At 37.0% G+C, this 17,004-nt stretch overlaps 1 protein-coding gene across 2 annotated transcripts in view; it reads right to left on the bottom strand.

The window, feature by feature from the left end:
* Positions 1-5,609: 5,609 nt before the first annotated feature.
* The window catches only part of LOC124715699 (GATOR complex protein NPRL2-like), a 110,215-nt gene continuing 98,820 nt past the window's right edge, over positions 5,610-17,004 (bottom strand). For both annotated transcript variants that reach the window (XM_047243116.1, XM_047243115.1), the window contains one exon: positions 5,610-9,814. In XM_047243116.1, coding sequence (XP_047099072.1) covers positions 9,578-9,814 — 237 coding nt within the window. In that variant the 3' untranslated portion in view covers positions 5,610-9,577. The remainder of the gene's footprint in view (positions 9,815-17,004) is intronic.

Here is a 17,004-nt window from a genome sequence, read left to right on the forward strand (position 1 = left end):
AGAGTAGACAGGTGAGGATGTTCTAGGCTAAATAATGGGGTGCACAAATACCATGAATCAATGCTTTATTACTAGGCATAGATACACCAGAGAACATGTGTACTACAGAAGCTCAGGATGGAATAGCACAAAGATTGTGCTGCAACAGAGCCATAGCACTGCCCAAAGAGTTTCCTTATCCTACATCAAGTGATCACTACTAGGTCACTACAAAATTATACACTATGCTACAGGGGAGCTCCAAATATTGTCATTACTATTGTGGCTCTGGTAACATAATGGACCACAGAAACTTACTTTTTGTTGGTTACTTGTAAACAAGGACCCTCCAGGGTAAATGATTGCAGGATGTGAAAGTACCTTGGACCCTTACCTACACAACCACGTATGTGGTTTCAAAAAGTCAGCTTGTAAGGAAAACAGAACTAGGAATTCCTGCTATCAATAACAGCATTTTTACACACAAACAAAATCACCATTTTAAAGTAAATCAAACAAAGGGGAAAGCAGTTTCAAGGTACTGTTGAACTGAAAGATTTGAATTGAGATTTACCTCTTTTTGCCAGGAGTTTTTGGTGATTTCCCCAAGATTATCTGTACAAAATTTCCAAATTTATCTCACAATGCTGAAGCTTGCACCTGTGCACACAACCATTTGTCTCATTGACAGAGAGAGGGTGGAGCAACTCTCTATTTTTGCTCTCCAGCCCACAACATTCAGTGACATTATTAATGATTTTTCCTGCTGTACTCTGTAAAGAGCTACCACTTGCCCTTCTCCGAGGAGTGGAGAGCAGTAGAAAGTGTATCTAGCACAGCCCAGCACATTGGACAAAAACTGCTTCATCACTCATCAATATAAGTATTAATATGCGACACAACATAGCACAACAATTGCTTCACGGTGGCTACATATGCAATGTTCAATATTAGATCACTGAGGTTGGCAGCAGCCACACACAAAACAATAACAGACCAAAGTTGACCGACTTCTGCTGATTCGAAGTAGGAAGCCCTCGTTCTTCTATTTGTGACCAGACCTTAGCTGAAGTGCTTCCCAACTATTTCAGCTAACATGTGAAACTTAGCTAACATTATTTCAAATGTGATTGCAAAACTGTTCCTTTTTTACATATTGTTCAATACATTTATGCAGTTCCCAGAAGGACTATAGGGCAGTGGACATATTGCAAGGACATCCCCCATCTACACATTATACAAAAGCTGGTGTTGAGAAGAAGGATATAGATGGCATGGGTCGTGAAGCAGTGGGGGATCTACTTTGCACAGCATGTATGCTGGAGCTGTCAGACACCAAGGTTCACACCAGAGCACTCACCCTCACTTTTGATGGGGATTCACTTCCCGCAAAATTCAAAATTATAGTATACTGTTGTGAAGTGAAGCGATATTCCCCACCATTGATGCAGTGCTGTTAAGTTCAAATGGCTCTGAGCACTATGAGACTTAACGTCTGGGGTCATCAGTCCCTGCTGTAAGTACCAACTCTTTGGGCACGTCTTTCCATTATATGAATAACACAATTTGTGAAGACTGGTTGACCGCTTCATGAAAACCCACCTTATGAGCAACCATATTTCTATCTCAATTGTGAAAGAAACATGTTCCCACATTCCCAAAATGTGCTACCCTTATTAAGGGACATAAAATACAGGAACTTAAAGTCTCTGATCACCTCTGACATTTTGAGGCTCAGAAAAAGTATGACATCTGTTCAAAAAATACAGGAACTTTGTCCACAAAATTTTTCTGCGCTTACCTTTTAATTATTGTGCATGGCCTCCTTCGAAATACTCTCCTCCACAACTGATACATCAATGCCAATACCATTTCCACTTCCAGAAGCAGTCTTTGTATACCTCTTGCTGTATTACGTGAAGCACCATCTGTTACTTTTCTTTCATCTTGTCTATCATTGCAAATCTTCACCCTTTCAACAGGATTTTCAACTTTGGAAATGAAAAAAAAGTCCATAAGAGTCAAGTCTGGAGAGTCCGCAGGGTGAGGCAGAACAGTGATTTTGTTTTTTGTGCAACAGTCATGCACCAATAGGGATGAATGTGCAGTTACATTGTCATGAGGCAAGAGCCACGAATTGTCTCACCACATTTCAGGCAGTTTCCTTCTCACATTTCCTCACAGACATCGCAACACATCCTGAAATACCATCGATTAACAGTTTGTCCCTGTGGCACGAATTCAAGATAAACTAATCCTTAAAACTGAAAGAAAACTGTCAGCATGGTTTTGAAATTGAACCTGACATGACGAGCTTTTTCTGGTCGTGGAGAACCTTTCCCAACCCTTCATGAAGATTGAATCTTGGTCAAAACATCATAACCATAGACCCACATCTCATCACCAGTTACAATTCTCTTAAGGAACATCTCATTCTCATTTGCACAATCCAAAAGCTCTTCACATATTGTGAGGTGAAGGACTTTCTGCTTGACTCATCAGCTGTGGAACGAACTTGGCAGTAACACGATGCATTCCAAGGTGCTGTGTCAGGACTTTATGACATGATCCAACTGAAATGTTGAATTCTTTTGCAATCTCTTGGGCAGTTAGTTTTTGATTGTCACTCACAATTTCATTGATGTCCCTGACATGAGCATCTTCGGTGGACAATGAAGGGTGTCCTGAACGAGGGTCATCTTTAACTTCCATTCTGCCATTTTTAAACTGAGTGAACCATTTATAACGCTTAGTACTAATAACGCATTGTTACTGTATGCTTCTTGGATCATTTGGCATGTTTCTGTAAAGGTTTTCTCGAGTTTCGCACAAAATTTAATGCAGGTGCATAGCTCCTTTAACTTTGCCATCTCATAATTTGTAAACTGTGTGCCACAACGTTCTGCTCAACAGTAACTAACAGACATACAACAATGAAACTTCTGGCAGCTGTACATTAAACACAGTCTTGTTCAGAAATGCCAACTGTATTTTGCTCCAACACATCATTGGTGCAAAATTACGTATGTTCCAGAATTTTTTGAACACACCTCGTATAACCGCTTCTAATTTCATCCCAGTGGTACTGACTTTTGCCACTATTGTGGCCAGGTCATCAGCAGTACCTCAAGTATTTACTCCCTCCATGCTCTCAACATTGACCTCTGGTAGTAATGTCAGTAAATTCATCTATGGGATGAATCCGCAGCTGCTGCAGCACCATCTACGGGACTTTGACTCCTCGCACCTAGTTAGAGAAGCAGCATCATCCTCTGGTATCTACTAGTGTTAGATGTCCCTTTTAGGTAACCCTCTCTGTGAAAATTTACAGATCAGTACTCTGACACCATCCAGTGGCTGAAGGAGCCCTGGACTGCAGGTCCTAGGACTGCTTGCTACTCTTCAATTTCTACACTTGCAGCAGAAAAATCCCCACAAGAGTCTCGACTCTAAAGTAGTTAAGGAGAAAAAGAATAAATCTTGGAAGAAGGCTGCTTGCTGACTATGGAGTTGCCAGATCCCACCACTCCCCTGGACTCTGAGCTCATGTTCATTAATGTTGTTCCACACTAATTATTGACAGTCCCCTTGGCCCCTTCACAACTAACCGGGATGCCATTAATGTGGTAATTCAATGAAACTGTAATGGATACTGCTATTACCCACAAGAACTAATAATAACTAGTGTCTTATTCTGTAGTCTGTGTTGCTCTCCAAGAAACACATTTCACTGCTCATCCTTCTACAGTCCTTCATGGTTACAGTGCCTTCTGTTTGAACCATAATAGCCCTGAGAGCATCTCGTGGGATCTATACATTGGTTCATATAGATGTCGTCAGTGAGTGGAACAATAGGATCGCAAGTGTGATCACCATTTACAACATTTATTTACCCCTGGGCAGGGCATTTCCATACGTTGAGATAGTCATCTTAATCCAACAACTGTCCTCCCCACTCTGGGACTTTTAATGCAGACTACCCACCATCAGGGAGAGCTACATCATCAGGCGAACCATCTTTCATTGCTTTGAGGAGCGATGATTTACAGCTTTTAAAATTTTTTAAAAATAATGGTTACACACAGTTGTATTAATTGATTTATTACACAAAAACCATCAAGGAATAAATATATTGGGCAGTGAGTATAAGAATTCAAAGATCCTTAAAAAGGAAGCAAATTGATTAACACAGCTGTGTGCAACAATGATTTTTCAAGTCTTTCATTGTCTTGACCAAAAGGAAAGAGTGTTGGCTATTTTGAGTATTTTCACTCACTGTTAAGGAATTATCTTTTGTGGCAAGGCATCTACAACAAATAAAGTGTTCATTCAAAAGAAACAATCAGTAAGAATATTGTTTAAAGTAGATAACAGTACATCTGGTGGAAATTTTTTTAAGCAACTTTGAATTATTACACAGACCACCCAGTACATTTAGTTCTTAATGGTTTTTGTTGCTGATGATGAAAATGACCTTTGGAGTAATTGTTTTTTACACAGTCCAGTAAAGAGAGACAAAAATAATTTTCATGTAGACTTTGCCTCCTTGTCTAGGGTTCAGAATGGAAGTCTGGTGGGAAGATATTCAACAAGCTTCTGTCTAACACAAAAAAAACTTGAGAATCCTTATCATTTCAAAAGAAAATCAAGGACATATCTCATTAACCTGCTCTTTCTGTAATTTATCTGCATATCTAAATTCACATATTTAAAAAGTTCTGTTAGGGTCAGTAGCAATGTTTGCTATAAAGCAACATACAAGCAGTAGCATACTGTAAATAGGACTCAGTAATTACAGATTTGGGAAAATATTTACTTTGAAAAATAGCATTGTAAAAAAAGCATTTATTAAGCTACTAATAGCAGCTAAACTAAATAGTAAAACTGAGCATGTAGTAGCTTTTTTGAAAGTAGCAACTTTCTTACTAATTTGCTCCATTAAATTCAGGTAGTATGTGTGAATAGCATTAAGCGGTTTATTGATACATTATTGTTAATATAGTACAAGGCTTAACTTTGTATGCTTTCTATACCTTCTTTAACATACAACTTGACACATCACATTCCTGAAGATTCTTCTTCTTGATAGGATCTACAGAATGCAATGAATGAATGAATGAATAAATGACTGAATTAATATAACTCGGGAACATCCAGCAGTCTGAGTAGCACAGTCGATAGAGCATTTGCCCAGAAAAGGCAAAGACTCTGAAGACATGTGTTGGTTCAACAGACAGTTTTAATCTGTCAGGAAGTTTCAGCATCCGTGCCCATTACTAAATTGCCACATTCACAAGATGAACAAAGATCACACGTATTCACAGCATATTAACTGTCAACATATATCACCTCGACCATAGCAAGAATATATTTGTTGACTGCCAATATGTTAGCACCTAAAAATAGTAAATAGTCAGTTGTTCTCTGCCACTAATCCAGGATGAGAATTCTATTGCATAACAGACCTAAATGTTTAAGTCATGGGTACTATCTGAAAAAATGAATCTAGAAATACATAAAATGTGAATATGTAGTCAAATGGTATTCATTTAAAACAGGCAAAGAATTTAGTTGCACTTGACAAGCAAGATTAGATTTTAATATTTGCATAGGGTTTATGATAGAACATATACAAGTGTAAGATAGTTTATTCAGTTTATTTGTTCAGACTTGACATTGTTTTAAATGCAAATTTTGGAGTATGAAGCTCTATTTGCAACAGCAGCAAACAAAACACATTCTCTTATGGCCAATGACTGATTTAGAATACAAAACATATGGTACACAAAAATTGAGCAAACATGATAAAAATATTCCAAAATAGATGATATTGCTAACATAACTGGTAACAACACAATATTATTGTAATAACATGAAAATATTAACTATGATTAGTAAACACAAACATTATTTCAACAATAATTAAAGCTCATCCCCTGTGTAGATTAAAAAATCTCAACATGTACTGTACATTTAAAAGCCATTAAGAAAAATTTCTTTTCAGCTACGATTGTAAATTATTTTTAACACTCTTAAGTCTTTCTCATCTAAGACAGTTGTAAATGAAATATGAAATTTTGAAGTTAGAACTAGACACGTAATGAACAAGCTGCCCAGTAAAAAAGTTTTGCCAATACTGCACACTCTGCATTATCCTTCATGTAATTTAATAAGGTAACTGGACACATCGATGAATTATGAAAATGGCAAAATATGCACATTTTTGAGTAAAATGTTTTGTAACTACTAGTAGATATCACGATTTTTTTTACCTACTAGTTTACAAGAAAGCGTAACTTGAAAGGTTTACAAACTTGATCTATTTCGTAAAATTTAAAGGTTGACCATTTGATATTCAAAACATATATTTCACAATACACCTTGCTGTTGTGATAATACCCACAAAAATTAAGAAGTTTTATAGTAAACTGGGATATAATAATTAACAAATGATGAAATTTCTCATGTGAGAGGTTTGTTGGTAGCTGTAGCAGTTCTTTTTTGGTCCGTGTTTTCAGTTTCTGCTAATAGTTCATTGTGCAATCTTTATGTTTCAGTTTTAAATCGTTTTGTCTCTTTATTTTAGATTTAGTCCATCTATGTTTTCAAAAAAAAAAAAAAAAAAAAAAAAAAACAACCTTGAAAAATATATGCACTTTAAGTTGTTCTGTACTGAATGTTTTCATTTACTGACAAAAATAAAACACTTTCTTGTCAGTCACCAATAGGGCAGAAATAACTGGGACTAGGTTCTAAAGCTGAAGATCTATTTTCGTCAGCAGCTCCTGCTTTAGTGCCTGTAGAAGATGAATAAAAATCACCACAAACTGCACTGGAAATGTAATAATGTGGAAGCAGAAACCACGCATTGTAACCGCTATGGTAGTCATGGGAGAACACTCGTGGAGGTAGTTGCTAATATGAAATGTAAAAGAGAGTAACTACCCTGTTTCTGCAATCTCTTTATTGGGTGCAGACTCCATCTTGAGATGTTGATGGTTACCCATATTTTCTTATTATCCTCATTCTGCATTAAAACTGTTTGGATGAAAATACCTCTGTCCAACTTTTAAAATCTTTCAAAACAAACATGAAAAACCAGTTAAATGAGTATGAAAGTATACAAGTCAAAGCTTAATGAATAGTTATCCAGGAACAAAATTGCTGAAGGTAAGACATTCAGCAGATTCCATTTTCTTTCATAAAACATTTGATGAATTAATGGGTCTAGCAGTATTTATTTATTTACATGGTAATTGTATTTTAATGTCACTAATATTTAAAGCCATCCTCCTCTCACAATAATTCAATGTTGTTTATGTGGTAGGTAAACAACATATTGTTTAACATATAACATGAATACAGTATGCAACAAAAATATGTACATGTAGTAAAGAATTTGTATCATATAAAATATAGTTTATGAAAATATTCACTGAGATTGATTATATCTATTTGTAAAATATATATTACACTGACTCAAAATTTCTTTCTTCTCATACTAACTTTCACTCAAAGATTTCTGAGCTTGTGTGGCATATGCGAACAGCCACAGCAAAGTATCTAAGACAAGCATTACTAACATCAGTTTTCTTGTGATGCCTCTCTAAATACACCTTCAACAGAAATAAGAACATGACTAGCTCAATATATAATTATTTGTACTCTAATGGAATATTATTTGTACATTGCAAGATAGCATTTTTCGGTAACAGTTTTTCCAAGATGCTTCTGTTTAAAGCACATAGAAGTATTTATAATTCCACCTAAATGTGAAATACAATTCATTTAACTTATAAGGTTAGTTTTTTAGTATCTTCTACTGTATCATTAGACAGAGTAGAAACAATAAAAACAGTGCTGTGTGGCATCAGTAATGACTAAATAAACCAGTCACAAATGATGATGAAAGCATACACATAATCTAAGCCATAAAACTATGCTCAGAGATACATCATTTATTAAATTGCTACTCACGAAAATATTGCACATATGTTTAAAAATCTGGAACCTCCTCCAGATAACACCCCATAAAAACATCATCATATCGTGAAAATGATCTGGTCCTTGAATATTGCAGCCAAATGTCATTATTTAGAACCTATCACACATCTAGTGATAACTTTGTCATTAACTGCATTTACAACTTTTTTTCCAGCTCAAATTTATGCTCCACCATTCCATTCACATATTTACAAGTAATTAAAAATATAACTGAAAATGCCTCACACTATTAGAGAACAACAATATTCAAGGCTTTTTGATTTGATAAAATTGCTTATTACTTACACCTGTAACATCCATCCTGGGATGGCAAACAAGCAAATATTACGATAAAGACATGTTTTGTCACAGATGGGCAATTCAAAATTACACAAGTTTGAAAAATGTGCTCATTTCCAATTATGTCTACTGAATTGACTGATTATTGTTAACTTAAAATTAAATTAAAATTCTTGGTCAAGGTCTTGTCAGTTATTTATGTAAATAGCTGTTGTGTTGCACTCCCAAGTGTAATTGACCATTTAAAGAAAAGATCAGTCTCAATGCATATGCTACTTTCAATGTAAAATCAAATAAACATATGACAAAGTGGAAGGCAACATAATCACAAATAAAATTTATATATAGTAGTAAGTGAAGATGAATCTTTTAATGTAGTATGTCATATTACTAGTTCCAACCATTAGCGAGTTAAGAAATTGTCACCTTCTGTTGCAAGCTAATCATTGATCTGTAAAGTAACTACAATATGATACAGAGCTGACCCTCCCTTGTCAAAGGAGGCTATATGAATTCTCTGTAAACAAAACCGGTTACATAATACAATGCTGCACACACAGCTGCAAGGCAAAAAGTCAGATGACAGTCATCAACAGTGATCAAAGACAACAGCAAAATACGTTGTGATCCTTCACTGAAACTTTTATCTTGCTACTTTATTATAACATATTGTAAATAATTATTTTTTCCAGATTTCTCATCTTTTGAATAATTTATCATTTTTAATGCTACTATGTCATATGAACAATAATAGTGTCACACATGTCTTGTAATATTCCCTCTGTCTTAAGGGGAAAAAAACCCTTGATAACTGCCATAAAAATCAGTCCTTTCAGTTTCTGAAATTTGCTTGCTGCCATACATAACAACTGACTCAAGACAGCTCTCATTTGTGCCACACACATTAGTAATATTAATTTCATCCAGTAAACAGTTAGTAATCTTCATAGAAGCATCTAACTCAACAGCTGAATGTGCCAAATTTTTTGGAGTTAGTGTACTGACATGAGATGGCCAACCAAGTATACACCTCAACAATTAATGTCCTCAGTTCTCCAACATTTACGTTCTAATTATTGCAATCATTGTTCTCATGTACAAATTTGATGTCAGTATGATCTTTCTGTGGTAACAGTACTACCACAGAAGCAAGCAACAAAGAGGAAATAATTATCAACAAAAACTGGATTTCACGATAGCCTGAAGAACTAAAGACTGTGGCTCAACATCTGTGTAAGCTGTTTAACAACTGTTGGCACAGACTCGAAATAAATTCTTAAACACAAAACTTTCATAGCTTCTTAGGATTCCAAGTTTACTTCCAAATGACTGCAATCCCTGGATCCTGATCAAGTTCTTCTTCCAGCTGCAGGGTGCTAATGCCTAGAGAACAACAGATCTCATCTTCACACGAGACACCAGTGAATACCATTGGAATGTGCTGAGGTCGCTCCTCTTGCCGTTGTTGATATGGCTGGTATTGCTGGGATCGAGTCTGTGATAAACTGGAGGCAGAACTTGAACACTCTGATGCCAAAATGTGCACTGGAAACTGTAACATGAAACAATTGCATCAGTTAGGAATTGCAGAAATATTGCATTATAAACATATAATGGTAGATTATTAGTCAGTGAATGAAAGAAATGCTTGAAAAAGGTATGGAATCTTGTGGATTCAAGCAAACATTCTGAAGCTCAGTGGCATTTTTAATTTCCAGTTTTCAAACTTTTTACTTATCTTCTCAGTTAATCAGTCTGCCATTGTGAAAATTTGGGAAAGGTGTTTTATTGTCAGACTGTTCTCAATTTTTTCCTCTGTTCTCTCTAGCTCTTGCATTTCCTCTGAAGTTTCTTCTTTTTTAAGTGTTGTCGGTCACTTTATTTCATACAATTCTGTACTGCTGACTTGAAGTTATGGATTTCCCAAAAGGCACAACTGTTAAACCACTCTAGACTCCATCTCTACTCCTGCTTCCTTGCAGAAAATGTTTTCTTCCAGTCATCAATAGTCATTTATGCACAGATACCAAATATCCATTGGTAAAGTTTGTCTTCTGTATAATTGTACATGTAAATAGTGAGGCCCCAAATAATGGGAAAGAAATCTGCACTTCCAGCTTCACACACAATGAAACTGTAGCCCCTTCAGGTCACAGGTACGCAGCAGGGATAGCAAATTTATTTCATGTTTCTATTCTTATAGTAGAGATAATGAGGATCTTTCTAACAATAAGCATATTACAATGTGTAATAAAACTCAAAATTGCAACCAAGTTACACCAGATACTAGCGAGATTTGCCAAAGTAAGTATGCAATTATTATTTGGCATATTAAAGTAACAGGGAGATTAGAAAGGAGACTGAGGGTATTTGTCACAACATACAGTGTGTTGGTGTGGAGCATGAAGAAAGGAAATAATTTTTAAAAATCCGTTCTTGTAAATAAGGAAAAATGGTACATTAGTAACCAAATTAAGGAACCTACAAAAGAAAATATATGTGACAAATTTTGGGCACTGGCACATGGAGAAGCATGATAATAGAATTTACACCTTATATTGTTCGTTTCATACACTACCATACATCATACAATATTCAATTTTGATAGCTGTCCATACCTACATAGCAAAAATGTTTTAATAAATGTTTAGGCCTGCCTACCAAAATTAAACTTTGGATAGAACAAGCAGTAATGGAGAAAGTTCACACTATGATGGAGGAGGACAGTGTTGACTCAACAATGATATGTCTTTCCATGCCTACAGTACACCACCTGATTGAAAGAACCCCGACACCCTTATGTAATGTGGAATTGACCATTAGACATCACAAGAGGCACACCTGCCAGTGTAAAAGGAGATGGGGAGCAATATGTTGTCAGCAGAGAAACAGTAACAGCAGAATGTATCGGTCATGAGAGCTCAGCGACTTTGAACACGGACTAGACATCGCCTGAATAACAAATATATAAGGGACATTTCAGCCATTTCAACCATTCTGCCCACATCAACTTTTGGTGATATGACTGAACTGGAAATGCAAATCACAGCTAAACCAAGACCAGGCAAATCTCATGTACTGATAAGCAGGGACTGTCAAGCACTGCATTGGATAGTTGTAAAACATCACATGAAATTAGTAAAATAAATCACTGGTGATGTCTGAACTGGTACCAGCTGTCAGCTAGGACAATGAAATGGAAATGAGCGTTTGGCGTCATTGGCCGGTACGCCCCTTACTGGGCAGATCTGGCTGCCTTGGTGCAGGTCTTACTACATTCGACGCCACAGTGGGCGACCTGCACACCAGATGGGGATGAAATGATGATGAAGATAACACAACACCCAGTCCTTGAGTGGAGAAAATCCCTGACCCAGCCAGGAATCGAATCCAGGCCCCTTAGGATGACAGTCCATCATGCTGACCATTCGGATAGCGGGGTGGAGTAGCTGTCTCAATGACTGTGTGTTAGAGAGCTAAAAAGAAATGGATACAACAGTCAAATAGCTCATAATAAGCCACACATTTCTGTAGTCAATGCTAAGTGACACTTGAGGTGATCAATTTTTCCACAGACCTCAGTCTTCCCTCTCCCTTTTTCTTCCTGTGTTGTCCATGTTTTACTGCTGACGCCCTGCTTCATCCCACGCTTCGGTGTGGGTGAGCACATATTTTCCAATGATTGTTCCCCGTGTTTTTGGTTCCGTTTTATGTAAATGTTCTGAGTTTTTTTCTTGACACCCGTCTCACTATGATACTGAATGGGCGCTGAAGACCTTGCTGTCGTGCGCCCATAAACCCCTCTACTACTACTACTACTACTACTACTACTTCAACATCACCACCATCTCTGATTTTGGATCCTGAGGAAGAATGGGCTGCCATTCCTCCACAAACATACAGACACCTCACTGAAAGTGTTCCCTGCAGCTGAATGCTGCATAAGGTGGATGATAGACACACCGCATATCAACGTCGGCTAATATGTGTCTGGATACTTTTGATCAGGTAGTGTACACATACTAGCTTAGCTATAAGCAATTTTCCAGAAGGGAATATTCTGCTGCTCCCAAGTGCTAATCCTGTTCCACTGAACAAAAATTTAGAGTCTGTGCAAAATTTGTACTTAACCACACTGTTGCTAGGCAATCCTAAAACATCTTGAAATTTGAAAATAGTGCGTGCCGTAAGTGATAATCTCCCCCCCATCTTCCCTATTTCCTGTTTCATTCCAAGAGAAAATTATGGGAACATATCAAAACCATCACAATATTCATTAAAACAAAATTCTGAACCTTACCTTAAAAAAATATTTTGCCTAAAGTCCTGAGAAATGTTAAAAATTTATAAAATATGTTTTTGTTAATAATGCAAACAACTTCTATAAGAGATAATAAAGCACACAACTTCTACAAGAGAAATAAGATTTTATTAACAACTTCTTTTCTGTTAAATCATAATGGGAATCCTTTGAAAGCTGCCATGTCTGGACCAGAAGTTGAACTATCAGCGAGTTGAAACAGCTCCTCAGGACTAAACTAAAATTGTGATGATGGCAAAAGAGGTCATGGTTAAACAATTTCTCTAGATTTCTACAGGCTCTGTTTAGTGAACTCTGTTACTAGTTGGCACTCATAATCAAGTGCCTGAATTTTGCAGGTTATACCCCATTTATCCAGAGTTTAGTAAATATCTTTGGTTTGCTCTTCTACTTTGTTGTTAACCACCCCAGGCACAGGATATGCTTTGTTGGAGCTCCACATTTTACTATTTTGAGTGCTTCAGTGTTATTCTTAGGTTAACATGGGGAGTTTGTCCAATAAGGATTACTATGCATAGTGCAGTATCTTGCCAGTACACAGCCAGCTACCACGGAGTTACCAGTACACAGTGTGTGTACTTGAGTGGTGTGGTGGGCTCTGCCATTCATTTTTCCACACCAAAACAACTATCCATTGTCAATATCTATTGGGAGTTAACCTCTGTCTATGTGGAAGGCCATTCGAATGGTTTGACACTGGCATGTACAATTCGTGGAATGGCACGAAGATGTGCATTATGAACAGTGCACACGGAGGCCCACTACAGCAACATGTGATGAAGACATTATTGCAATTGGCAGTGCTGTGGAGGAAGATCATCACATTACCATTGACACCATCCTAATGTAGCTACCTTCCCAGGCTGCAACTGGATGTTCATGTATCACAAAAATCCTAACAGACCATAATCGCTATCGCAAAATCTGTGCAAGATGTGTGCCACATCTGTTGAGTGATGTCCAGAAGCAGCAATCAATAGATTCAGCCAGAATGCATCAGAGAGAGGGAGATCTGCTCTTCAAATGGCTGTCACTGGGGATGAGACATAGGTCCATCACTCAACCTCTGAGAGAAAATGTCAGGGCATGGTGTGGAAGAAACCCGGAAAAAAGCTTAAAAAAAGTCATGCATTCAGTGGGTAAAATTATGACAACCATCTTTTGGAACTGTCAGGGGATTCTGTTCATTCACCACCTGCCTCACAACACCACAATTAAAGGAGGGAGGTACTACAATGTCTTGAGAAATCTGTGAGCTGCCATCAAAAGAAAATGTTTTGGACTTTTGTCTCCTAAAGTTCTCTTCTTTTGTGAGAATACTGTGCCTCATAAAGTTCAAATGACCCAAGCAGAGCTCAAAAGATTCAACTGGGAAGAGTCCCCATGCCCTCCATATTCACCAGGTCTTGTCCCAAGTGATTTTCAAATGTTCCCCAATCTCAAAGGGTATCTTCAGCACAAATGATGAAGTCACATCACAGGTGAACAGCTGGTTACAAGCACAAGACTAAAGTTTTGTCACATTACCAGTAATTCTTGAAACAACATGGTAACTATGTAGAAAAGTAACACAATCACTGTAAGCATCAATAAAATTATGAAGGTGAATCAAATACAAATGTAATTTTTGTTACTGGGCGTCAACAGTTGGTAGGACCGGACCCACACTTCTAGTATTGTTGGGTGGAGCTGCTGGGAGTGGGAAGAGCCAGCTGTCACATACTTCCCACAGCATTGTCAGTAACACTCACAATGTCAGAGCAGCAGGCGCACCCCTACACTGTGCAACTCATAATTACATTTCTTGATCGTGAAGGTGTTCAAGCAATGAAAATTTTCCAGAGATTGGCTGCATTGCTTGGTTATCAAACACAGTCAAGGACATGTGTGTTTGCCTAGCATAAAGAGTTCAAGGAAGGATGAGGCTGTATGGTAAATCAGCAATATGATCACCATCATTGAGCCAGCATTACAGACAAAAACTTTTGTGCAGTTTGAGGCATTCTTGAAGGTAATCGACAAGCAATAGCATCATAAATTACAGAATGGTCAGAATAAGTTATGGGAGCTGTCAAGCCATCATCACAAATGATCTACAGTTCTGTAATAGCGTTCGATGTGCGTTGTTTGCCGAAATCACAAACTGAGAATTTTCAAAGTTTGTCAGAGTCTTACAGCAAGGTTTGCAAAAGAAGATGATGCATTTTTTAGTTGGATCATCAGCTGCAACAAAACAAGGGGCAACAGTACACTCCCAGTTTCTTTTGTCCAGGCATTACATACATTACTTACATTCATCTGGTAAGAACTGCCCATTTTAAAAGCCAGTAATTGAGATTTGTTGACATTCACCTTGAAGCACTGATCTTTGAAGTACTTGATTAATTCTGTTATCCCACTAATAGCAAAAGATTCTAGCTCCTTATGTTCTCTACAATGGAATAAGATTGCTCAGCTTGTAATATGGGAGTTAATGGGTTGTGCAATTTGTTGACATAACAGATGTCCCTCCTAAGGGACATCAGGCTCTTTTTCTCCGGTTTTTCGGCAGATATTTGTGATTAAATTTTTGCATTGTATAGCTGGAGTTGCCCAAACAAATGCTGCTCATACATCTTTCCTCTAATCCCAGTGTTGACACAAAGCATCAGTTTCTTTTCTGTTATTTTTAAAGTGGAATTTTATGTGCGGGTTTGATAGAGCTGTCTAAAATTAGTTTATTGCAATACTTTTTTATGAAAATGTATTAACAGGGACACTAAAACATGAAGAATAACCAGTAATCCAGCAACAACAGCATCACCCAGGCTTGCACTGACTGCTACATCTATGCAACAGCACCTCTCAATCATTCCTGGACTACTGGTTATTCTTCATGTTTCACTATTCCTGTCATATACCTTGATAAAATGAATATTGCACTCAACTGATTTGGGATGACTCTATGGAATGAGCATATAAATTCTGCTTTAAAAATAATTTTGTTTTAAAAGATAACAAACCAACACTTTCTGTTAACAACTGGCATCACATGACACACATGATGAACAGTATTTGTTTGTGCTGACTCCAGCTACCTGACAACTCTTACCAGGGACACACTGTATATGAGGAAGAGAAATGGACCACAGACTTAGCCCTGATGTACACTTTGTATTACTGTTTCACTGGTGGATTGAAAGATTATAATTTTTTCATCAAATTTGTGTGTCAGTTTAATGCACTGCATATGATTCAACACGTATGCTGCTATAAGATGCCTGATGGATCCCTGACACAATATGACTTGTTTTATTTTATTTTTTTATTTTTTATTTTTACAAGTGACGACCCGTTGTTTAATGCATTTAATGTTCTTGTCATGTCTGAAAATATATCTGCAATCTGTGTTCTGTGATCCAACAGACAGTAGACTTCATGGAAGAACTGCTGTAGTTGTGCTTAGCCCTTTTCTAAATACATACTGAGGATCTATAAGGAGTTTGAGTTTTGTAAAAAAAGGCACTAAATTGAGACAGGATTATAGTCTCCAATATTTAACTAAAGGTGGGAATTAGTGATATTGATTCTATAGCTTGAGATATCTTCCTTAGTTCACTTTTTACAAATGGTTTCACAACATTCACTTTTAGATCAGCTGCTATTAATCATGTAGGTAAAAAGTTTTGAGATTCCATTATAAGCACATCTTGGTAATTGCAATGAATATATCACACAGAACAGGTACGAGGAAGTCCTACACGTTGATTTGCAAAAGTAATCCAACAAAGGCTTATCTTTTCCTTGCAGTTTCAGGCAAAAAGGCAAGCTCAGTATATCTGTGCAACTCCTTGGTCATCATCTGTAGACTCATGGCTATTTTGAGGAAGATATGTGGAGGCGTAGTGCATTAATCAATTTGAACTTAAGTACCTCCTTTGTTTCAATTTTATCTACAGTGATAAATTTGTAACCGCCATTTCTAGAAACAATTTATTTCTTTACTTATTTTTTTTTTTGGGGGGGGGGGGGGGGAGGGGGGGGGGGACATTGAAGCAGTTGACTGTAGGAATGTTGCCACAAGTGTTGCCCATCAATGTGTGAGTATTTTATGTCAGCATTTTAGGAATTAGGAAAATACTTTAATATTTTTTCTGTGATGCAGCAGTTTACATGATTGTATCATTCAAAGGGAATGTAACTGTCTCACATGATATCAGTAATCCACTGATCCTTTTTATAACACTTGCAACAGATCAGAACTCACTAGTATTTCATTCTGCCCAATTTTTTGTCATGATATTTATTAAAAACATTAAATAGTATATACAGTGACATGAGACATTACACAAAGTGGAAAAAGAATCTCACTTTTGACCAACTTAAAATATTGTAAGTATATCTTTCAGCCCCCCCCCCCTCCCCCCATGAACCATAGACCA

This window comes from Schistocerca piceifrons, chromosome 1, assembly GCF_021461385.2.
Source record: "Schistocerca piceifrons isolate TAMUIC-IGC-003096 chromosome 1, iqSchPice1.1, whole genome shotgun sequence".
Taxonomy (NCBI): domain Eukaryota; kingdom Metazoa; phylum Arthropoda; class Insecta; order Orthoptera; family Acrididae; genus Schistocerca; species Schistocerca piceifrons.